At 41.4% G+C, this 25,764-nt stretch overlaps 1 protein-coding gene across 1 annotated transcript in view; it reads left to right on the forward strand.

Moving 5' to 3' along the window:
* Nucleotides 1-5,996: 5,996 nt before the first annotated feature.
* LOC121494675 (adhesion G protein-coupled receptor E4-like) overlaps nt 5,997-25,764 on the forward strand; it is a 59,669-nt gene continuing 39,901 nt past the window's right edge. Inside the window, exons 1-8 of the mRNA XM_041761374.1 lie at nt 5,997-6,039; nt 8,024-8,217; nt 10,523-10,681; nt 13,656-13,850; nt 16,610-16,845; nt 18,772-18,838; nt 20,470-20,561; nt 21,899-22,079. Coding sequence (XP_041617308.1) covers nt 5,997-6,039; nt 8,024-8,217; nt 10,523-10,681; nt 13,656-13,850; nt 16,610-16,845; nt 18,772-18,838; nt 20,470-20,561; nt 21,899-22,079 — 1,167 coding nt within the window. The remainder of the gene's footprint in view (nt 6,040-8,023; nt 8,218-10,522; nt 10,682-13,655; nt 13,851-16,609; nt 16,846-18,771; nt 18,839-20,469; nt 20,562-21,898; nt 22,080-25,764) is intronic.

Raw genomic sequence — 25,764 nt, forward strand, 5'->3', positions numbered from 1 at the left:
TGAGTCCTGTGGGTTAATTATAGCTCCATGAAATTGTTCAAGAAAAAAGACTGGATTGGTCAGTGTACATAGTTGGTCCTCCAATATAATTATTCAAAGACTTTGACTGCCTAAGGAAAACATAAAGACCATATGTTTTGAACCCCTTTGTGTTTAATGAGGGATCCTGAGGCCCAGAGAGATTTCAGTGATTTTGCCAAGGTCACACAGTGAGTTGGTGCCAAAGCTGTGTTTTGCTAACCAGTTTTAAACTATATGTTTGGGGCTTATCTATAAAAACGATTAGACAGCCATCCCAAGCTGATTAAAAGGAAAAATAACAAATACTCCTTTTCTTCTTCTCTCTTAGTTAAATTTGAGTGGTTCTCAGGACAACAGCAGACAGATCTGCACCAGTTTCTCAAAGCTGTCCCATGGCTGTGGAAAGGGAAATACTGCTCTATCCCTGAAGGTCTGAGTGCCTTTCCTTTGGCTCTAGGTGCTGGTGGATGCTTTCTCCACCACCACCCCTCTTTTAAGTAGACTTTGTTTTTTAGAGCACTTTTAGGTTCATAGCAAAGTTGACCAGAAATACAGACTTCCCATATATCCCCGTCTCCCGACCCCCACCCCCACACAGGCACAGCTTCCCTGGCTATCTTGCACCAGATGGTACTTTTGTGAACCTGCAATGTCATGTCAATGTCACCCAAAGGCCAGAGTGACATTAAGGCATCAGTCTTTTTTTTTTTACAGATTTTATTTATTTATTCATAAGAGACACATAGAGAGAGAGACAGAAACATAGGCAGAGGGAGAAGCAGGCTCCCTGCAAGAAGCCAAATGTGGGACTAGATCCTGGACCCCGGGATCATGCCCTGAGCCGAAGTCTCATACTCAACCGCTGAGCACCCAGGCATCCCAGACATCCTAGACATCACTCTTGATGTTGTCCATTCTGTGCATTTTGCCCAAAGTATAATGACATGTATCCACCATTATAGTATCAAAAAGAATAGTTTCACTGCCCCAAAACTGCTCGAAAACACTCATCTCTGAATTTTAAAAAATCTCTTTTACTAACAATTTTATATATCCAGGGAGTGCATCATGATATTTTGACCTACATAATGAAATGATAACTACAGATAGCTAATTAATATACCCATTTCATCACATTTACCTGTGTGTGTGTGTGCGCGCGCACGCACGTGTGTGTGTGTGTGTGTGTGTGGTAAGAGCACCTTAAATTTCTTGGCAAATGTACAGTATATTATATAGTGCTCTTAACTAGAGTCATCATGCTGTACATGATGTGTCAAGACTTATTCATCCTACATAACTACAACTTTTTAATCTTTGACCAATATAGATGGATTCTTAAGCAAATCAAAACCAAAAACTACTATGATAAGCAAAAGTATTGAAAGACATGCTGAGGAACTGAGTGTACTGAGACTTCCTGTCTTAGGATATGAAGTGTGTGAAGATTCTCAGAATTGGGCTCAACTAGGGTTTGCCAACTCAGGGGAATCTCATTTCACAGACATCCTTTAGAGTCTGTGCATACTGGGGTATGAAATGTTCCCAGTAAGGCTTTGAGTGCCCTCAAACCTCTGTCAATGAGAGGAAATACTCCTCTTATATGCTTCATGTCAAACTTAATTTTCAGTTATTACATGGCAAAATATTGGGGAAAGGCAAGGAAAATCAAAATCTCCTCCCAACTCCCAACCCAGAAAAATACACCACAAAAGTCTAAGAGAAGTAAAACAGTTTTATTATAGAATAAGTTTATATATACATATTTTTTGAAGTTTGATTTGCCAACATATAGTATAACACCCAGTGCTCATCCTGTCAGGTGCCCCTTCAGTGCCCATCACCCAATCACCCCATTCCCCACTGACCTCCCCTTCCACTACCCCTTGTTCGTTTTGTAGAGTTCGGAGTCTTTCATGTTTTGTCACCCTCCCCAATTTTTCCCACTCATTTTCCCTCCTTTCCCCTATAATACCTTTCACTATTTTTTATATTCCCCATGTGAGTGAAACCATATAATTTGGAATAAATATTAAACTAACATGCTTTTGCTTTTACAGTCCCAGATCCTGGGCCTGGGGCTATTGGTAGATTTACCTGGCCAAAACACAAGCTTGTTTGATTTGTTTGATTAAAAGACTTTGACCTCTCAAAGCCTCCTGTTCATCTAACAAGCCTTATTTCTAACAGGAAATCGGGGATTCCTACCTTAATTTCACAAACCTCACTTCCCAATTAACCACTGGAAAGCCCAAAGAGAAAGCAGTGCTAGTGACATTATACCTGCAGAATATGGAGAAGGCTGTCCTTGCAGCTGCAGTCAGAAATACAAAAGAAAGACAGAGTGTGGAAGGGCCTTTTATGGGTAAGGAATCGCAACTCTGGTAAGCACAGCTCCTCTTCCATGTTGTCAGTCTCGGTTCTAGGGTGTTTGTGTATCATCTCACACAATCCTCCTAGCAATGCTGGAGTGTAGGTGTGATTACCTCTATTTTATAATAAGGATGGTGATGCCCAGAAAAGTGAATGAATTTCTGGCCTCCTCAATGGTGGAAGAGCCAGGAATTAGACTTTACACTAGGTCTGAGTACATATTCTTCTTTCAACCAGTACACAAACAATCAATGTGCACTGCCTGGTACAATTTTAGATTTCATGAATTTATTTTCCTCTATATTGACCTACTGTCAACAGTTTGGAGGTAGACAATTTCATTAGGTACTACAAAGAGAAAGAAAATGAATAGTATGTGGCTTTAATTTTGGATTTGAGATATCTATTTCATGTGAATATTCCAGGAAATACAGCTCAGCAAGAAGAAAGTACACACCCTCTATAATCCTAGAGATTCAGAGAAAAGTATTCTAGCTTAGAGTACTAGTTAATGATTGTTGCAAAGCAAGAGATCACAAGCAGCACATCTGTAATTCATAGTTTCCATGGGTCCAGGAGTCAGGACATGGCTTAGCTGAGGCCTCTGATTCAAAGCATCTCCCAAGACTGAATGAAAAGATTGACTGGGGCTGAAGTCTCATCTGAAGGCTTGAACAAGGGAGAATTTGTTTCTAAGCTCCCATGGTTGTTGGCAGGATTCATTGCCTTGTGGGGTGTTTGAGTGAGGGCCTTGATTTCTTGCTGGATGGAGGTTGGAGGCCTCCCTCAGTGCCTTGCCACTCTGTAGGGCAGCTTGTTTGATCAAAGTCCTCAAGAAAGTGTCTGTTAGCAAGATGGGAGTTACTATCTTATGTAATATAATCATGAGCATGACACCTCATCATCACCTTTGCCATATTCTATTGCTTATAGAAGCAAGTTGTAGGGCCAGCCCATACTTAAAAGGAAGAACTTACCCCAAGGCATGATTACCCCAAGACCAGGATGAGGGTCATGGAGTACCACCTTAGTCTCTCTACCATGCTCAGTGAATTGATTCTTGGCATTGGACACTCATTAGAATGAATGGGACATTTAAAAAATACTTATAGAAGGGCCACTTGGGGATGAGGCCTGCACATCAGTGATTTTAAATGTCCCCAAGTGATTCTAATGGACTCTGGGTGAGAAGTATTCTGTACTGGTTAAGAGCCAGATCTTGTCAACGGACCTGAGTTTCAAAGAACAATTTGTCTCTTGGCAGAAGGTGGCCTTGGGTTAGTATCCTTATCTCACTGAGTCTCTGTTTCCAGATCTACAAATTTTATGTATAGAAATTATATATAATATATACATGTGCATTATATGGAATACATAGTATAAGTTATATCTACTTTTTTATATGTGTGTACATAGTATACATATGTAATATATATCATATATACATATAATCCCCATATATTTATATATACATGCACATTTTATAAAATACATAAGTTATATATACTCTTATATGTGTGTATATAGTATACATATATAATACATGTTATACATACTAGTATATATATATAACCCACACATATATACAAATAAAGATATCCTAACTTCCTCTTTTTTAAAAAATAAATTCAAAAAAATGAATTCAGAAATATTCCATTCATATGATCTTTGTGTGTGTGTGTGTGTGTGTGTGTAAAATATGATTTTCCTATTATAAAGATACTATGTTGCCAAGAATGTGATTTTAATTCTTGATGTTAATGACAGGATGGTTTATTTTTGATACAGAAGTCTGCAGATGCTAGTATTTCCATTCTACACAGGTATATATTTTAAGTCCTTTGTGGTCCTTACTAGTTCCAGGTTCAGACACCAGAGAACATAGAGGAACTTCTGTTACCTGCACCTGGGTGTGGAGATTCTATCCTCTATCAGGGCTTGACCTGACATTAATCAACATGTACATAAAGGAGGCATTAATACACTCTTTCCCTTTTCTCACTAAAAAATACCTAACTCTGGGATACAAACAAGATGTAGTAGAAGGAGAGGTGGGCAGGGGATGGGGTGACTGGGTGATGGGCATTGAGGGGGACACTTGACGGGATGAGCACTGGGTATTATACTATATGTTGGGAAATTGAACTCCAATAAAAGGATATACAAAAAAATGTGATGAAACATAAAAATATTTTTAAAAGAAAGTAAAAAATAAATACCCCAGGTAGCTAAACCAGAGTGCATATTATCCGCAATCCACGAAGCTAAGGGACCCTGCCTGTCTCAATCACAACTATGGCTTGGCTCATCATACATGGCCAAAGAATGCACACTAGTGATTTCCTTTAATATTTGGTAACTCCTTAAGGCTACCAATGTTATTATCCCAATCTTGTAGATGAGGAAATTGAAGCTAGGAAAGATTAAGCCACTGACCCAAGGTCACTCATAGCACATCATACATATAAGGTGGTGGCTCCAAGGTGAATCCCAAACATCACAGTTCTTGTCAACATCACTTTCAATGTGTTGCCTCCCTTGTTGATTTGGAAATGGTTATGTCTGCTCTACCTTCCCTCCTAGCCTGTAAATCAGTGCTGGGTTGAAAAGCAAAGGGCAACACTTGACATCCACTTGGAGGCCTATTACCAAAAATAACAAGCATTGGTGAGGATGTGGAGAAATGGGAGCCCTTATGCACTGCTGCTGGAAATGTAAAATGGTGCAACTATGTGGAATTTGTTCCTCAAAAAGAATATACAAAAAAAACTAAACATAGAATTATTTCATGACTCAGCAATTCCTCTTCTGGGTCTGTACTCCAAAGAGTTGAAGGCAGGAACTCAAAGAGATATTCATACATCCATGTTCACAGCAGCATTGTTCGTAGCAGCCAACAGGTGGAAGCAATTCAAGTAAACATTCACAGATGACTAGATAAGTAAAATGTAATGTGCCCAGACAATGCAATACTATCCAGCCTTAAAGGAAGGATATTCTGACACTCGCTACAGCACAGAGGACCCTTGAGAACATTGTGCTCAGGGAAATAAGCAGACACAAAGAACAAACATTCCATATCCCACTCATAGGAGATCCCTAAAGGAGTCCCATCCATGGAGACAGGAAGTAGATAGTGGGAGGCAGGTGTGCATGAGGGTGTTTAATGGGAACAGAGTTCCAGTTTAGGAAGATAAGAAAGTTATGGAGAGGGATGGTGAGGATGTGACTGTGCTTAACACCACTGAACTGTATGCTTAACTGTGGTTAAAATGGTAAATTTCATGTTATGTGTATTTATCACAATAAAGACAAAGAAAAGAGTAAATGTACCCGGTTAATTCCTAGTTCACTTTTTGAATTTGATTAAATACCCACAGGATTTGGCCATTTCTTTCCCACACCAATCAAGAGTAAGCAGTCCCTAGAGTGCATGGGCTTTTCTTTTTGGTGTCCAGTGCAGGTGATTATCATATTGTAGCAGGTGGATAAGGAAATGTTGCTGTTAACCAATCATTCTCTGTTTTTTAGACATTGAAACACGAAGGGTTAAGAAATGCAGGCTGAGAAAGACATTCAGGCTGAAGGCAGGAAAGCAGACCATGGACATTCTCTGCACCACCATTCAGAAGGAAAGCTTGGGAGGTATAGTATATTGAGGTCCTAGAACTTAGACATCAGCCCAAGAATATTCCCAGTGGAATTCCATGTTGCTCCTATAAAACAGTTCCCAGAGGCCCTTTATCATACATGAGGAAGTTCTGCGGATGACATTTCTAAAGCCTAGGTCTGGGAAATTTACACTGGGCTCTTACAGCCAGAAAAAAAAAGAAGAAAAGAATCCAATTTCCTATACACAATTGTGTTTACACTGGATGTGTTGAAGTGGGACTGGAGTTGAGATTTCTTAATGACTTCCCATGTGTGCTCCTTGCTTAAGTCACCTCCACCCTCTAGGGAGCTCTAGGCTGGTTTCCTTAAATGGATGTCTTTCCCCTGCACATGAACAGTGAATGGTTCCCCATTTCCTGGAGAAGAAACCTATGAATAAACCTAACCAAAGAGGTAAAGGATCTATACCCTAAAAACCTAGAACACTTCTGAAAGTAATTGAGGAAAACACAAAGAGATGGAAAAATATTCCATGCTCATGGATTGGAAGAATTAATATTGTGAAAATGTCAATGTTACCCAGGGCAATTTACACATTTAATGCAGTCCCTATCAAAATACCATGGACTTTCTTCAGAGAGTTGGAACAAATCATCTTAAAATTTGGGTGGAATCAGAAAAGACCCCGAACAGCCAGGGGAATATTAAAAAAGAAAGCCATAGCTGGGGGTATCACAATGCCAGATTTCAGGTTGTACTACAAAGCTGTGGTCATCAAGACAGTGTGGTACTGGCACAAAAACAGACACATAGATCAATGGAACAGAATAAAGAATCCACAAGTGGACCCTCAACTTTATGGTCAACTAATATTCGACAAAGCAGGAAAGACTATTCACTGTCTTTTTAACTTCTGAATACTTCTGTTTATTTTTATTCATTTCTTTTTAAATTTAAGTTTTAATATTTTTAAAATTTTACTTGAGATATAATAGACATAAAACATTATATTAGTTTCAAGTATATGACATATATGATTTCATTTTTGTCTAACTCATTTTTAAAACTGTGTACAGTCTATTATTAATCATTTTTAAGATTTTTCTTTTACTACTTTCCATATGTCTTTTCCCTCCTGCAAAATTACCTCCTACCCATCTTTTTCTCCCTCCTTCACTTCCTTGCTCTCTCCTTTATCTCTTTCCTTCCTCTCTCCTTTCTATCTTTCCTTCATTTTTCTCCTATCATCCATCTTTCCCATCTTTCATTTTCCTTCCTTCCCTCCATCCATTGAGTCATCCACCCACTGTCCACATATCACCCAGCCTTCCTTCTTTCCGTTCTTCCATCCATCCATTCACACATCCATCTATCCATCCACCCTTCCATCTATCCATCCACTATTCCATCCTTCCTTCCCTCCTTCCATTTATCCGTTCTTCCCTAAATCCATCCATTCTTCCTTTCCTGTACCCACACATTCACCCATCTCTAACCTGCCTTCTTGCCTTCCTTCCTCTATCCCTTTAGCCTTCCATCAGATTCATTGATCTGCTTTGCAATTTTTGAAAAATAAAATAATGACTTTACCTTCCAAGCTCGAACTGAAAGTTATTTATTATCTTTAATCTTGTCCTTAACTGTAAAATACCAAAGAAAATTTTCCCTATCAAGAGTGGTAGCATCTGACTCTAAAAAAATAAATAAAAAATAAATAATAAAGTGGTAGCAAGGATGAAATTATTATGTAAATTTTAAAACACATTTAAAATTAAAAGAGTATTACTTAATGTGAATGACTCACCACATTATCCCATAGTAAAGGCTCAAAGATGGTAATTGAAATTATTTTTTTCAGTGGTCTGACATCCTATCCAAAAATTAAAGCTACCATAGACAATTTGTTAAATCTTTGATGTTGCCTTCAAATGAGCATCACTGAACCTAGGTGGGGTTTCTTCTTTTTGTTTTTTTGTTTTGTTTTGTTTTGTTTGGGGGGGGGGTCTTCTTTATCCAGGTGCTGTCGCATTTATATCTTATGCTTCCATTGGTTCCATCATCAATGAGAGTTTTGTGTCTGAGGAAAACCTAATGACGAAGGAAAAGTTGCATAATTTCTACCTGAACTCCAAGGTAGTGAGTGGTACAATGGGATCCAGAAAGAACACCTCGCTCTCCATGTCCATTAATTTCACATTTCAGCATGAAAAGGTGCGTGAGAACCAGGTGACTCCATTACATCTGCAGGGATTTTGCAATTAACTGGGAATGTTTCCATGCTGATGAATTTACAGGTTGGAAGTTTATAAAAATGAGATAGATTCTCACTCATCTGGGGGACATGGTGTTAGAAAGTCTAAAATGAACCCAGAGTGAGAAACTGGGCTACCCCTGAGCTTTACTGAGTAGATAACCTCAGAATCAACCCCTCAACTGTCCCCCCATCCAGACCAGCATATAAAATGAGTGATAGTCATTAGGAGGTTTTGAAATGCTTCTCAAGTGCTATAACACGGTATCAGACCAGGTATATTTCAACAGGAAAGTTTTCTGGGTTTTAGAACTTGCCAAAATTAAAAATGATTCTGTCTTCTTTGAGGGGGTTGTTTGCTGTGTAAGTAATTTCCTCAGAACTAGGCAACTTAAAGTGATATGCATGTATTACTCACTTGCTTTCTGTGGGTCAGGCATGTAGGAGGGGCTTAGCTGGGTGGCTCTGGCTCAAGGTTTCTTCTAAGTTTGTCATCAAGAAGAAATGTTGGGAAATATCAGGAAGGGAGACAGAACATAAAGACTCCTAACTCGGGGAAACGAACTAGGGGTGGTGGAAGGGGAGGAGGGCGGGTGTTGGAGGGGAATGGGTGACGGGCACTGAGGTGGACACTTGACGGGATGAGCACTGGGTGTTTTTCTGTATGTTGGTAAATTAAACACCAATAAAAGTTAATTAAAAAAAAAAAAAAAGATGTTGGCTGGGACGTGTCGCCTGAAGGGTTCATTGAGGCTAAAGGGTTTGTTTTCAGGGTGCTTCCCCCATCTGGCTGTTGGCAGGAAGCTTCTGTTTCTTGCCATGTGGGGCTCTCTGAGAGCTGCTTCAGTGTTCTCACAGCATGGCAGCTGGCTTCCATGAGTGCTCCAAGAGAGACTGCACCTAAGGGAGTGGAATTATGCTTGACATTTTGAAGGGAGTGCCAAAGAATTGGTGGACATTTTTAAAACCACTACAGGGAGAGAGGGAGCTGAGCGGTCTGGGTTCAAGTCCCATCTCCTTTCCTACTCACCACTAGGCAAGTTACTCAGCCTTCTGTGATAAGCTCAGCCCAGGAGCCAAGATTCTGCTACTGCTAGTAGCAACGTGCCTTGTTGGTTCATGGGAGAGATGAGTCAATGTGTATAAAGTCCTTAAAATAGTGCCTGGCATCAGCAAATGGTGCTAGGAAAACTGGATATGTGTGTGCCGAGGAGTAAAGTTAGACCCTTACACCATATACAACATGAACACTAGATGGAACAAAAATGTAAGACCTAAACTATAAACCTTCTAGAAGAAAACAGTGGAAGTTTCATTACTTTGACATAGAAAGATTTTCCTAGATATGACCCAAAAAAACAGGCAACAAAAGTAGAAATAGACAAATGGATTATATAAAACTAAAAACTTCTGTGCATCAAAGGACACAGTAAATGGAGTGAAAAGGTAACCCATGGAATGGTAAAAAAAAATACCTGATAAGGGATTAGTACCCAGAACACATAAAGAACATCTGCCATTGAACAACAGCAACAAAATAACTTGATTTTTTAAAAAGAGCAAAGGATCTGAACAGACATTTCTGAAAAGATGATATACATATGGCCAAGAATCACATGAAAAGATGTTGGAAGTCACTAGCCATTAAGCATCAAATGAAAGAACAGTGAGAAACACTTTTATGCACGTACCATATTTTGAGTTGTGTGTGTTACTTAACATGTCTGTGTCTCTATCCTCCAACTTGTGCACCTGGGAGAGTAGCAGTATCAACACCATAAGCTGCTGTGGAGGTTGAGTGATTCCATGCTGGATCTATAGATTGGTACCTGCATACATAGATAGGTGTCAGTGTTGTCTGTGTCAGTGATGAGGACAATTGCAATGGAGATAAGGACTATTTGTTGGGAATTCAACAGATGGATTCCCCTCTCCAGGAAATTATATTGCCCTGACCTCAAAAATGATCTCCTTTTCTTACTTACCTTACAAGTGACAGTGGCAGTCAGGTAGGATGGTTAAGATTTATGGCTCTGAAGGCAGAAATCCAGAACTGGAATTCCATCTCCTCGTTTCTCACCACAGGACAACTATCAGTTTCCTCCTGTGGAAAAGGGGTATATGAACACCTGCCTCACAAAGGGTTTTGTAAGCAGCAAATGAGATAGTAGATATGAAATGCCTAGTATGTTTTGGAGTACAAACAACGATCAGTAAATTTTAGTTATTCCATGACTGGACTAAGGCAATGTGTTTATTCTCCAGATAAAGAGAGAAAATGAGCAGCCCCTCTGTGTCTACTGGCAAGGGTCATCATGGTCTAATGAAGGCTGTCAAGTCATTTCCTCAGATGAAAATCAAACTGTTTGCAGCTGCAGCCACCTCTCCAGCTTTGCCATTCTCGTGGCAACCACCAAATTAAAGGTAATATCTACTTCTGTAAATAAATTGACCTTTCATTAAAGTGGAACATTACCGAGTTCCATGAAAAAGAGAATTGATTGAGTGTTTGCATTCTGATATTGAATGGAGAGAGATTTTAAAGCAAGCCCTCTACTCGTGAAAGGCTGTTGAAATTTTCTGTGGAAATCACGAGAACGTTGACCTGGAAATGCAAGCCGCTACTTCTCAGTTTCCTGTTCCTATCACAAGAGATGCTTATTTTAAAATGCATTTTCTTGACTCCATCCCTGAAAGATTTGGATTCTGAAAACCTAGAGTGGGGGTCAGGGATGTGCATTTTACAAGGGAATTCTTTCCTTAGACAAATATTTGTTGAGCATCTACGACTGCCAGGCAGATTTGAAGTGTAGAGTAGATAGCCACCACCTTTGTGAACAGGGACATAGTAAATAATGGATGTCAGAATAAGTGAATTGTGTTGTATGTTAGTAATTTCTCTCTCTAATATGCAAAAATGATAACAGGGACTACTACTCTGCGCTCCCTCAACACCCAGGGAAAGAATGTCAAACATCCCCTTTACATTGATCATACATTGAACAGATAATATTTGGAACCTAATAGGTTAAAGAAAATATACTAGCAAATTATGTTCATGTTTCTTTTTCACATTTTTAATAGGCCTAATGGAATATGTAAAATTATCTCATAGGATGTATCTTTTTTAAAAAAACAACTTTATTTAGGCATTCTTTTTTTTTTAGATTTTATTTATTTATTTATTTATTTATTTAAATTCAATTTGCCAACCTATACTATAACACCCAGTGCTCATCCCATCAAGTGCCCTTCTTAGTGCTCATCGCCTAGTTACCCCATCCCTCCACCCACTTCTTCATCTGCAACCCTTTGTTTGTTTCCCAGAGTTAGGAATATCTCATGATTTGTCTCCCTCTTTAATTTTTCCCACTCAGTTTCCCTCCTTTCCCTTATAATCCCTTTCACTATTTCTTATATTCCACATATGAGTGACAGAAACATAGATCAATGGAACAGAATAGAGAACCGAGAAATGGACCCTCAACTCTATGGTCAACTAATATTTGACAAAGCAGGAGAGAATACCTACTGGAAAAAGAACAATCTCTTTAATAAATGGTGTTGGCAATGAGGAGGGCACTTGATGGAATGAGCACTGGGTGTTATGCTATATGTTGGCAAATTGAACTCCAATAAAAAATAAAAATAAATAAATAAATGTAAAATAAATAAACATTTAAAAATGAATAGTGTTGGGAAAATTGGACAGCCACATGCAGAAGAATGAAACTGGACGATTCTCTTACACCATACACAAAGATAAATTCAAATGGTTGAAAGATCTAAATGTGAGACAAGAATCCATAAAAATCCTAGAGGAAAACACAGGCAACAACCTTTTTGAATTTGGCTGCAACAACTTCTTGCAAGATACATCTAGGAAGGCAAGGGAGACATTCTTGACATTAAAAAAAATTAGATATATATTTAAACTGAGGGGGGCACTTGATGGGATGAGCACTGGATGTTATTCTATATGTTGGCAAATTGAACACCAATAAAAAATAAATTTATATATATTTAAGGTGAACAACTTGATGTTTTGGTATATGTGTATGCACTGTGACAAGACCATCACAGTCAAGCTAAATAACTTACCCGTCACCTCTACATGGATGCGATTTCATGTGGGCATGTGATGGGAATTAAGATTTCAAGCAAATTTCAAGCATACATTACAGCATCGTTAACTCTTGCCACCACACTACACATTAGATCCCCAGAACTCATTCAGCTTGTATAACTGAAGCTTAGTGCCCCCTGGTCACATCTCCTCATTTTCCCTATGCCCAGTCCCTGGCAACAATTATTCTACTCTCTGCTTCTGTGAGTTTGACTATTTTAGATTCTGCATATAAGTGAGATCATGCAGTATTGGTCTTCCAGTGTCTGGCTTGTTTCACTTATCTGATGTCCTCAGGGTTCCTCCACATTGTCACAAATGGCAAGATTTCCTTCTCTTTTTAAGGCTGGGTCTATTCTATTGAATGTATACACCTCATTGTCTTTACGCACCTGTCCATCGATGGATATTTAGGTTGTTTCCATATCTTGACTCTTGTGAATGATGCTCATATGATATTTCCATGGGACAGTGCCAGCTTGGTGGTTTCAGGTTTCCAACATCCCTGTGTAGAAAATGCTATCTTTGACTCTATTAGATTGCTAGGACTGCCATAACAAAGTGTCACAGACTGGGTGGCTTAAACAACAGAAATTTAGTTTATCACAGATCTAGAATCTGAAAGTCCAAGTGCAAGGTGTTGGCAGGATTGTTTTTTTCTGAGTCCTCTCTCCTTGGCCTGTAGATGGCCTCCATCTCCCTGTGTCCTCATATGGTCCTCATTCTCTACCTGTTTCCAAATTTTAAGAATTTATTTACTCATGAGAGACACACACAGAGAGAAAGAGAGAGGCAGAGACACAGGCAGAGGGAAAAGCAGGCTCCATGCAGGTAGCCTGATGTGGGACTCGATCCCAGGTCTCCAGGATCAGGCCCTGGGCTGGAGGTGGTGCTAAACCACGAGGGAGGCCCAATGTTTCCAAATTTTGAATAAGGACACCAGTCCTGTTGGACCAAGACCACCCTAATTATGTCATACAACTCAGCTCTTTAAAGACCCTGTCTCCAAATACAGTCATATACTGAGGTGCTGGGGACTAGGACTTCCACATATGAATTTGGAGGCAGGGGACACAATTCAGCCTGTAATACTGCCTCCATTTTAAATATGGGGACATCAATAAATAAATAAATAAATAAATGGACATCAGATCTCAGTGAGTTAAAGTCATTTGTTTGGGGGACTTAACTGGGATGCCCGTCTGACTCTCCATCAGGCACATAATAACAGTGCTGGAAACTACAATGGATTCCTTCTTTGCTGGCTCATAGGTAGATCCTGTGCTGACCATGATCACCTATGTGGGGTTGAGCCTGTCTCTGCTGTGCCTCTTCCTGGCAGCCCTCACCTTCCTCCTTTGCCGACCCATCCAGAACACCAGCACCTCCCTCCACCTGCAGCTCTCCATCTGCCTCTTCCTGGCCCACCTGCTCTTCCTCACAGGCATCAACCAGACAAAGCCCAAGGTAGGAGAATGAGTGAAACTCACTTTCTGTGAACAATTCTAGTGGCTTTGCCACTATGCACCTAAAGCCCAAGTAGGGGTTGCTGGATGTAGGAAGAAAGAAGAAAGGTCCAAAAATTTGAGTGGATAGTCCACCTTCCCATTGCCAAGAGCTGCTCATGTTAGTGCTGTCAAAAGTGGGCCTCTGGGTGGTGCAGCGGTTTAGCGCCTGCCTTTGGCTCAGGGCGCGATCCTGGAGACCCGGGATCCAATCCCACGTCGGGCTCCCGGTGCATGGAGCCTGCTTCTCCCTCTGCCTATGTCTCTGCCTCTCTCTCTCTCTCTCTCTCTCTCTCTCTCTCTCTCTGACTATCGTAAAAAAAAAAAAAAGAAAGAAAGAAAAGTTTCATATAAAAAAAAAAGTGGGTCTCTGGGAACAAGTGTTAGAAGGGAGTTCCCTGGCTATGAAATGGTGAAAATGGATGTGCCTGGGTGGTTCACTAAGCATCCGAGTCTTGTTTTTGGCTCAGATCATGATCTCAGGGTCATGTGAACATGTGCCTCATCTGGCTCCACACTCAGCAGGGAGTCTAATTCTCCTCTCCTATTTCCTCCTCTTCTCTCTCTCTCTCTCTCTCTCTCTCTCTCTCTCTCTCTCTCAAATAAATATTTAAGAAATGGTGAAAATCACATATCTAGTCAAACTAATTTAACTTAGCAATCTTGAAGCTCAAGCAGAGGAAGTAACTTGGCTGAAATCATATAATAGGTTTTTTGAAGTTTTATTTTTTTTTAAGATTTTATTTATTTATACATGAGAGACAGACAGAGAGAGAGGCAGAGACAGAAGCAGACTCCATGCAGGGAGCTCGATGTGGGACTCAATCTCGGGACTCCAGGATCACACCCTGGGCTGAAGGCAGGTGCCAAACCTCTGAGCCACCCAGGGATCCCCGGTTTTGTGAGATTTTAGATAAGAACCTAAGTGTCCTTCATTTAATCCAGGGCACACAGATCTACACCAGCATTTTCCAGCAGAACTTCCTATGAGGATGAAAGTGTTCTGTATCTGAACTCTTCAGATTATGGTAGACATTGGCCATTATGTGGCTTTTAAGCACTTGACATGTGGCTGGTGTAACTAAGGAAGTGACTCTTAAATTGTGTTTAATTTTAATGAATTTTAATGTAGACAGCCCCATGACTGTCTCCTAGCCACAAGTTAGACTGAGCAGATCTGTAGATATCAAGCTTATCTAGCAGATTAAGAAGGATGCTGAGGTGTTTATTTTGTGATTAATTGTGATTTATTTTGTGATAATATAGTTCATCTAAAGCCATTAGGTCATCTTTCAGCACTTTGCTAAATGAAAACTTTTAACATAGGATAGTCATCTTTCTCAAATAGTGTCATATTCATGAGCAAAATTAATCTAAACTAAAGGTCTAAAATTGTTTCCCAGGCCTAACTGGTCAGCAGTTGTTTTTTGTTGAGTCTGCTTGATGGTTTTTAATTTAAAAAAGAGTTGCCAGCATCTGGGTTCTTACCTCAAATAATTGAAGGCAAGTTCTGAAAGAGACATTTGCACACCCATGTTCATAGCATTGCTCACAATAGCCAAAGGTAGAAACAACCCAAGTGTATTGACAGATGATGGGGTAAACCAAATGCAGTATATACACAGGATGGAATATTATTTAGCCTTAAAAAGTAAGGACCTCCTGATACCTGCTACAACATGGGTGAACTTGAGGACATGTGCTTAATGAAATAAGCTAATAACAAAAGGACACATCCTGTCTGATTCCACTCATAGAAGATCTCTAGAACAGCCATGCACACCCACAGAGACAAAGAGTAGATAGTGAGAACCAGGGGCGTATGAGGGGGTGGAAAGTGAGTGTTTCAAGGGGAAAGATTTCTGTTTTGCAGAATGAAAAGAGTTCTGGAGATGGATGGTGGGGATGGCTGCATAACAGCAGGAATGTACTTAACACAGGCATCCACTGAACTGAGAACCATCCACTCAAAAATTGTTAGCATGTTGAAATACAAGGCTTTTTTTCCAAAAAAAAAAAAAATGTTAGCATGGTAAATTTTGTGTTATGTACTGTGTGTATTTTACCACAAATTTTTTTAAAAGCTGACAGCATTTAAAAAACAGATTTTGTACAACAATTCATATTTCCAGGTGTGTGTGTGTGTGTGTGTTATTTTTTTAAGATTTTATTTATTTATTCATGAGAGACATAGAGAGAGAGGCAGAGACACAAGAAGAGGGAGAAGCAGGCTCCCCACAAGGAGCCTGATGTGGGACTCGATTCCGGACTCCAGGATCATGCCAAAGGCAGACGCTCAACGGCTGAGCCACCCAGGCATCCCATGTCTGTGTGTGTGTGTGTGTGCACACGCACGCGCGCACACGCACACCTTTTAAAGAAAAGAAGCAATGGCAATATTCAGTTCACATTCTTGCATGGAAACCACTGCTAGAGATGAAAGTAACTGCTGCTTCTCAGAAGGGTCACATGGCACAGTTCCAACTCCTGCCTATTCCTGAATGTTTGCCTGCTTGACAGATACGTGCTGCCTGCCTGGCCCTCCGCAGGTATTTGAGTTTGCCATGATGAACCAACCCAGAGAAGTATGGGAACTCATTCTAAGTATCTTGCTCTGCACAACTATGTTCCATTTACCTTGCATTCCCTTTGCTCCAAGGAATAGTGGATATTGTTCTCTGTGCACCTATCAGATTCTCCCAACTTTTGTCTCCCCTCCAGGTGTTGTGTTCCATCATCGCTGGGATGCTGCACTACTTGTACCTGGCCTCCTTCACCTGGATGCTCTTTGAAGGGCTGCAGCTTTTCCTAACTGTCAGGAACCTCAGGGTGGCCAACTACATCAGTGCAGGGAAGTTCAAGAGGAGGTTCATATACCCTTTTGGCTACGGGATCCCAGCTGTGATTGTAGCTGTGTCTGCAGGTGTCGGACACAGCAATTATGGAACACATACTCAGTAAGCACAGTGTCTATGTCATAAGGAAGTAATAATATATGTATGAGCTCCCATGTATTAAACATCTGGTTTCTGAGCTGTTGTAGGCTCTGTGGGGACCCCAGGACAAAAAGCAGACAATAAGCAAATAGATATATGATATAATGTTAAGCTATGACGGCTACCACCACAGAAAGCAAAGTAGAGAAATGGGAATATATGTGAGGTGATATTTTAAATAGTGTGGTCAGGCGGACCGCTGAGAGGTAAATGCTCTATATCATATGTATCTGATTTTTTAAATGTCTTACTGTGTTAATCTCCTGTTGCTGCACTAACAAATGAGACCAAACTGGGTGGCTTAGAACAACACAATTTTATTATCTTAGAGTTCTGTAGGTCAGAAGTCCAACATGAGTCTCATTGAGCTAAAATCAAGGTATCAGCAAGTACATTCCTTCCTGGGACCATTCCGGATGTTGCCCATATTCCTCAGCTTATGTCCCCTTTCCTCTGTCTTCAGAGCTGGCAACATTATACCTCTCTGAACATCCTTCACATCTCCTTCTGACTCTTCTGTCTCTCCTTTACACTTCTAAGAATACTTGTGATTATATGGGATCCACTCGGGTAATCCAGGATAATCTCCCCATGCCAAGATCCTTGCACTCAATTGTATGTGCAAAGTCCCTTTTGCTTTGTAAAGTAGCAATTAACAAATTCTGTGCATTAGGACTTGGACATATTTAGAGTGGTGAGAGGCTCATGTTATTCTGTCTATCACACTTATACATTGACCTTCTTTTGTAATTTGTTCTAACTTGCCAAATTAAATTTAGTAACAAGTGGGCAATCTTGGGTTTAGGGTGAATATAATTTTTGGAATAGAAACAATGTACACAATGTAATATTACTCAGCCATTAGAAACGACAAATACCCACCATTTGCTTTGACGTGGATGGAACTGGAGGGTATTATGCTGAGTGAAATAAGTCAATCAGAGAAGGACAAGCATTATATGGTCTCATTCATTTGGGGAATATAAAAAATAGTGAAAAGGAATAAAGGGGAAAGGAGAAAAATGAGTGGGAAATCTCAGAGAGGGAGACAGAACATGAGAGACTCCTAACTCTGGGAAACGAACAAGGGGTGGTGGAAAGGGAGGTGGTCAGGGGGTGGGGGTAACTGGGTGATGGGCACTGAGGGGGGCACTTGATGGGATGAGCACTGGGTGTTATTCTATATGTTATCAAATTGAACTCCAATAAAAAAAAAACAATGTACAAAAAAGTATCCATTGAACTAAGCAGTAAACAACTTACTTTGGAAATGCGACTTGAGGAAAGGGTACTGCCTTTTATGGATGAAAATCAGAGTTGAAACTAATATTTTTGTTACTAAAAGCCAAATACGTGTTTATCCTGTTATTGGTCTATTGAAATGATTTTCAGCTACGGGTGATTTTTTTTTCCTCCACACGGGACATTCAGCAGTGTCTGAAGACCTTTTTGATTGTCACAACTTGAGGGAGGGGTGGCCAGACATGCTGCTAAATGTTTTGTGATGCACAGGCCAACCCTACCATGAAGAACCATGGGCCCCAAATGTCAGCAGTGCCAAGACGGAAGAATTCTGGTCTATTCAAAGTCACCGCTCTGAGTTTGTAATTGAATTCTGATAGTGGAAGGACATGGTGGCGTTCAGTAGGTCCCCTGTGCTTAACTGAATGGTCTGGACAACTATGCCAGAATGTAGGTCTTCCATGAATAGTAACCATTGTTCATTTTTTTTTCTCCATGTTATGACTGTCATTGTTATATTATTTACTTCTCCTGACCAGTTCCTGTGCCCATTTTTCTTCCTGTTTCAGTTTAGAGGCAGATTTTTTTTTAATGCATTTGCTTCTTTTTATGAAGATCTGGAAAGTTGTTTATTCTGTTTTTCAGCTGCTGGCTCAGCTTTCATGGAAAATTCATTTGGAGCTTCATGGGACCTGTTTTTGTTATTGCTTTGGTGGGTTTATAATTTTTGTTGTTGCTTTGAATATATAAGATACCATGTTTAGCTGATATGAAAAAGGGATAATTGGATAAATACCTATGTAAATTTTCTTTAGAGTCCTTGGACTTAGAACAAACATACCAAGAGACTATGGACAACTTTTCTTTGTGGAAACAGTCACATCTGAGCTGAAATTAAGACATTATATGTTACCTTGTTGGCATCAGTGATGATTTGGCTTTCTGAAAAAAATTGGCCAAGGTCAATCAGCTTTTTAAAATTATAATAAGAATAATTAGCATGAGCTGTATCTTCAAAGTAAAATTTCAGGTGTACGATGCTGTATTGTCAACCATAGACATGATGTCATACAGCTGAGTTCTAGAGCATAATCAGTTTGCATGAATAGAATATTATACCTCCTGAATTATAACTCCTTATATCACTTCTCCACCACTCCGCTCTGATACCACCATCCTACTCTCTGCTTCTATGTCTTTGACTATTTTAGATACCTCATGCAATCATGAGGTGATTGGAATGGTGATTGGTATGATGGAATCATACCATATTGGTCCTTCTGTGACTGGCTTACTTCACATAGCATAATGTCCTAAAGGTTCATCCATGTGGTCACATATTGTAAGGTTTCCTTCTTTTTTAGGGCTGAGTAATATTCTACTGTGCCTATCCATCTATTTATCCAACTAGATATCTCTATCACATCTTCTTTATCCATTCTGCTAATGGACACCTAGGTTGTTTAAACATCTTGGCTATTGTGAACAATGCTGCAATAAATATGGGAGTGGATATCTCTTCAAGATTTGGGTTTCAGTTCTTTAGGATAAGCACCCAGAAGTGAGACTGCTGGATTATATGTCAGTTATATTCTTAATATTTTTAAGAAGCTCCATACTGTTGTCTTCAGCAGCTGCACCAATTTACATGCCCACCAACAGCGCACAAGGGTTCCAATTTCTCCACAGGTTTACCAACATTTTATCATTCTCATTTTCAAATAACTTAAAATTCACAAGAAGTTGCAAAAATAATACAGAGAGTCCCAGGTAGCCCTCACTCAGCTTTCCCCCAAAGATAATGTTTTATATAATCATAGCAAAATATCAAAACCAGGAAAATGACGTTGGTATAGTCACATCAACTAGACTACAGACCTTATTTGGATTTCATTTCTGAACTGATAAAATATATTTGCAAACAAAATCTGATTGTCAATCTTGGGGGGTTTTAATGGTTGTATAAAACATTTAATACATAATTTTTAAATTTTATTATGCAAAAGGCATGCCAATGGGTGGGGGAAAAAACACCTTAGTAAATACAAGCACCAAAATGGAAATAGTGCTTATCTCTGTGTATTGAGTTTCTTCTCTGGAATTTCAGATAAGTTCTGTTTGTTTTTCTGCATTTTCCTAATTTTGGATAATGACCATATATTGCTTCTCTGATCAGAAAAAAAGAAAGCTAATTTTTAAAAATCAGGGCATATATCCAGTGAGTTTCAGGAATCTGAAACATATTTTACAAGTTTCAAGAATAAATTCCTATGCTATTTCCTATTTAATTATAAATATTGGGTATTAGCCTACTTTAAATTGCCCTTCATGTCCCTTCCACAGATCAATTTGTCCTTCTATCTGACCACCCTGTACATTTTAAAAGACCAGCTTAGCTCCCTCAATAACGAAGTATCCAGGATGCACAACACAAGGTACGTGGGTACAGAGCCAGAAAATGCAAAAGAGATTGGGTTTTTTTCCTCCAGACTATTTCACTGTATAAAGTGAGGGCAGTGATTCTAAACTGGGGGCAATTTTCTAAAGACATTTTTGGTTATCACAACATGGGATGGGCAATGAAGAGGGAAAAGTTGCTACTGGCATCTAGATGTCAGAGGCCAGGAATGTTGTTAAACATCCTACAACACACAGTACAGCCCCCGCCACAGAGATGATCCAACCCAAATGTCGGTAGTGCTAAGGTTGAGAAACTCTGAGTTAGGAGAATAATTTAGCCTTTGCAGTTTTCTCCATTTTTTATGATTTAGGAAACTTATATGGTCCAGGTGAAAAACACAGTTTATCCAGTATATGAACCTCTAAGGATTTCTAAAGAAGTCATTTTCAGTACTTAATATTATGAACTATATATTGTAATTAATATTATTGTATAAACTTACTGTTTTATGCAGGTGTTATTTAGGTACAGAGTAAGAATAATAGATCAAGAGACAGCTCCCATTGAAAAGATAATTTGTTATACTCACGGACCTCAAGAGGAAGGGCATGTTGTGCCAGGAGAGGGAGGATGTCCTGGGGAAAAACACCAGAGTTGGCTAGGAGGCAGAGAGAAAGGAGAAATTGTAGGCAAGTGCTTTTATTGTGGTGTCTGTGGGAAGAAGGTGAAGCTGGGTAAACAGTTTAGGATCAGATAGCTTGAAAAATTAGTGGGCTCCCAGGCATAGGGGCTGTCCCCAGTTGTTTAGTATGTGGCCTTGGGGTGATTAAGGCAGGTGGATGTGGCCTGGAATGTGAGAGCCCCACAAAGGAGGTGGTTGAGGGTGTGGGCTCTGGATTGATTGGTTTGCATTCGAAAGGCATGTTCTAAGAATTGTCTAACCCCAGGAGGAGGAGGCACTCCATATTCAGCAAGGTTCCACCTGTCGGAGCAACAGAATACAGAAAATAAAAAACATAGTTAATACATTTATAGCATACAATTATAATAAATGCCATTACATTAATATCATGAATACTGGAACATATCCTATTTCAATATACCAAACATAAATATATATGTTTTGTATTATGTAATGTATTACTTTCTATAAATAATGACATGAGATATATAACACTTCACAATATATTATCCTAGCATTACATATCAGTGAATCTCTATAACACTCCTGCCAGGGGTAATCATGCTGAACAGGTTGACATTCTAAGTAGTCCCAAGCCCTGCAGCAAGAGTGAGAGATGGGAGAGAAAGCGTTGCCATGAGCTATGGAGCTGAGATGAATAGCGTCGTTCTGCATCTTTGTTTTGGCAGGATGCTGACGTTCAAAGCCATTGCTCAGCTTTTCATTTTGGGCTGTTCTTGGAGCATTGGCTTCTTTCTGGTGGAAGGAGTCCTGGACCCCATCAGGTCCATAGTGGCCTATTCCTTCACCATCATCAATGTCTTACAGGGCATCTACATCTACTTGGTCTACTGCCTTCTCAATCACAAGGTAAACCAGTCTGCCCTCCACACATTCCCCTGCCTGTTGGTGTCTCATGTTTTACTGCTACTTTTTGTCTCTTGGACTTCTCCAGTGCTTGAGTAATGGTTGTGTATGTGTGTGTGTGCAGGGGGCTCTTTCTTCCACATCTTAACATTTGTCCCAGGGATCACCTTTCCAAGATTTGTCTCTCTTGCTTCTAGTCATTTGAATTTGCACTGGATAGAGCCATACAAGGTCCACAATGAGACCCTGAGAATCTTACAATGAGAAAATACGCGCACACACACACAAATGGGGAAGGGATAGTAAATACTGAGAAAATCTTGCTTAGGGCTTGATTTAGGAAAAATCCCCAACTATGAAAACAAGTCTGGATTGTTACATTTGAAAACTGAATTTGGGCAGGAGGGGCAAGATGGCGGAGGAGTAGGGTCTCCAGGTCACCTGTCCTCAGCAAATTACCTAGAAAACCATCCAATCATCCTGAAAACCTACGAATTCGGCCTGAGATTTAGAGAGAGACCAGCTGGAACGCTACAGTGAGAAGAGTTCGCGCTTCTATCAAGGTAGGAAGACGGGGAAAAAGAAATAAAGACACAAAAGGCCTCCAAGGGGGAGGGGCCCCGCGAGGAGCCGGGCTGAGGCCGGGGCGAGTGTCCCCAGGACAGGAGAGCCCCGTCCCGGAGGAGCAGGAGCTGCACCGACCTTCCCCGCGGAAAGGGGCTCCCGGGGACTTGGAGCAGGATCCCCAGAAAGGCGGGGACGCCCTCGGGCTCCCGGGGACAGTAACAGAGGAACTGCGCCCCGGAGAGTGCGCCGAGCTCCCTAAGGGCTGCAGCGCTCGGCGGGGCCCGGAGCAGCTCGGAGGGGCTCGGGCGGCGGCTCCGCGGAGGGGGCTGCGGGGCTCCGGGAACAGCTCAGCGGCGGCGGCTCGGGCGGAGGAAGAAGCTCCGCGCGGAGGGGGCTGCGCGGCTCCGGGAACAGCTCGGAGGGGCTCGGGCGGCGGCTCCGCGGAGGGGGCTGCGCGGCTCCGGGAACAGCTCAGCGGCGGCGGCTCGGGCGGAGGAAGAAGCTCCGCGCGGAGGGGGCTGCGCGGCTCCGGGAACAGCTCGGAGGGGCTCGGGCGGCGGCTCCGCGGAGGGGGCTGCGCGGCTCCGGGAACAGCTCAGCGGCGGCGGCTCGCGCAGAGGAAGAAGCTCCGCGCGGAGGGGGCTGCGCGGCTCCGGGAACAGCTCGGAGGGGCTCGGGCGGCGGCTCCGCGGAGGGGGCTGCGCGGCTCCGGGAACAGCTCAGCGGCGGCGGCTCGCGCAGAGGAAGAAGCTCCGCGCGGAGGGGGCTGCGCGGCTCCGGGAACAGCTCGGAGAGGCTCGGGCGGCGGCTCCGCGGAGGGGGCTGCACCGCCGGGAGCGCGAATCCAACAGCGCAGGCCCCGGAGCACAGGGCGCCGGGACACAGCCCAGGATCCGGCCTCCCCCGGGACAGGCAGAGGCCGGGAGGGCCCAGGACAGCAAGGACGCTCCTGCCTGGAACTGAGCAGATCAGCGGCCCCGCCCCGGAGCCCCCAGGCCCTGCAGACGGAGAGCCCCGGAGTTACTGCGGGGGCTGACTCCAGGGTCCCAGAGCTGCCCCCGCCACTGTGGCTTCCTCCCGGGGCCTCACGGGGTCAACAACCCCCACCGAGCCCTGCACCAGGCAGGGGCAGAGCAGCTCCCCCAAGTGCCAACACCTGAGAATCAGCACAGCAGGCCCCTCCCCCAGAAGACCAGCGAGACGGACCAGTTCCAAGGGAAGTCAAGGGACTTAAACTACACAGAATCGGAAGATACTCCCCCGTGGTTTTTTTTGTTTTTTGTTTTTTTGTTTTTGTTTTTTTTTGTTTTTGTTTTTGTTTTTTTGTTTTGTGCTTTTTTTTCTCTCTTTCTTCTTGATTTCTGATTGCTTCCCCCACCCCCCCTTTTTTCTTTTTTCTCCTTTCTTTCTTTTTCTTTCTTTTTCTTCTCTTTTTCCCCTATTTTTTTCTTCTTTCTCTTTTTTCTTTTTCTCTTTTCTTTCCTTCTCTCTCTTTTTCTCCTTTTCCCAATACAACTTGTTTTTGGCCACTCTGCACTGAGCAAAATGACTAGAAGGAAAACCCCTCAAAAAAAAGAATCAGAAACAGCCCACTCTCCCACAGAGTTACAAAATATGGATTACAATTCAATGTCAGAAAGCCAATTCAGAAGCACTATTTTACAGCTACTGGTGGCTCTAGAAAAAACCATAAAGGACTCAAGAGACTTCATGACTGCAGAATTTAGATCCAATCAGGCAGAAATTAAAAATCAATTAAATGAGATGCAATCCAAGCTAGAAGTCCTAACGACGAGGCTTGACGAGGTGGAAGAACGAGTGAGTGACATAGAAGACAAGTTGATGGCAAAGAGGGAAACTGAGGAAAAAAGAGACAGGCAATTAAAAGACCATGAGGATAGATTAAGGGAAATAAATGATAGCCTGAGGAAGAAAAACCTACGTTTAATTGGGGTTCCCGAGGGCGCGGAAAGGGACAGAGGGCCAGAATATGTATTTGAACAAATCCTAGCTGAAAACTTTCCGAATCTGGGAAGGGAAACAGGCATTCAGATCCAGGAAATAGAGAGATCCCCCCCTAAAATCAACAAAAACCGTTCAACACCTCGACATTTAATAGTGAAGCTTGCAAATTCCAAAGATAAGGAGAAGATCCTTAAAGCAGCAAGAGAAAAAAAGTCCCTGACTTTTATGGGGAGGAATATTAGGGTAACAGCAGACCTCTCCACAGAGACCTGGCAGGCCAGAAAGGGCTGGCAGGATATATTCAGGGTCCTGAATGAAAAGAACATGCAACCAAGAATACTTTACCCCGCAAGGCTTTCATTCAAAATGGAAGGAGAGATAAAGAGCTTCCAAGACAGGCAGGAACTGAAAGAATATGTAACCTCCAAACCAGCTCTGCAAGAAATTTTAAGGGGGACTCTTAAAATTCCCCTTTAAGAAGAAGTTCAGTGGAACAATCCACAAAAACAAGGACTGAATAGATATGATGACACTAAACTCATATCTATCAATAGTAACTCTGAATGTGAACGGGCTTAATGACCCCATCAAAAGGCGCAGGGTTTCAGACTGGATAAAAAAGCAGGACCCATCTATTTGCTGTCTACAAGAGACTCATTTTAGACAGAAGGACACCTACAACCTGAAAATAAAAGGTTGGAGAACCATTTACCATTCAAATGGTCCTCAAAAGAAAGCAGGGGTTGCCATCCTTATATCAGATAAATTAAAATTTACCCCGAAGACTATAGTGAGAGATGAAGAGGGACACTATCTCATACTCAAAGGATCTATCCAACAAGAGGACTTAACAATCCTCAATATATATGCCCCGAATGTGGGAGCTGCCAAATATTTAAACCAATTAATAACCAAACTCAAGAAATACCTTGATAATAATACACTTATACTTGGTGACTTCAATCTAGCTCTTTCTACCCTGGATAGGTCTTCTAAGCACAATATCTCCAAAGAAACGAGAGCTTTAAATGATACACTGGACCAGATGGATTTCACAGATATCTACAGAACTTTACATCCAAACTCAACTGAATACACATTCTTGTCAAGTGCACATGGAACTTTCTCCAGAATAGACCACATACTGGGTCACAAA

The sequence above is a fragment of the Vulpes lagopus genome, chromosome 7 (genome assembly GCF_018345385.1).
Source record: "Vulpes lagopus strain Blue_001 chromosome 7, ASM1834538v1, whole genome shotgun sequence".
In the NCBI taxonomy this organism is placed as follows: domain Eukaryota; kingdom Metazoa; phylum Chordata; class Mammalia; order Carnivora; family Canidae; genus Vulpes; species Vulpes lagopus.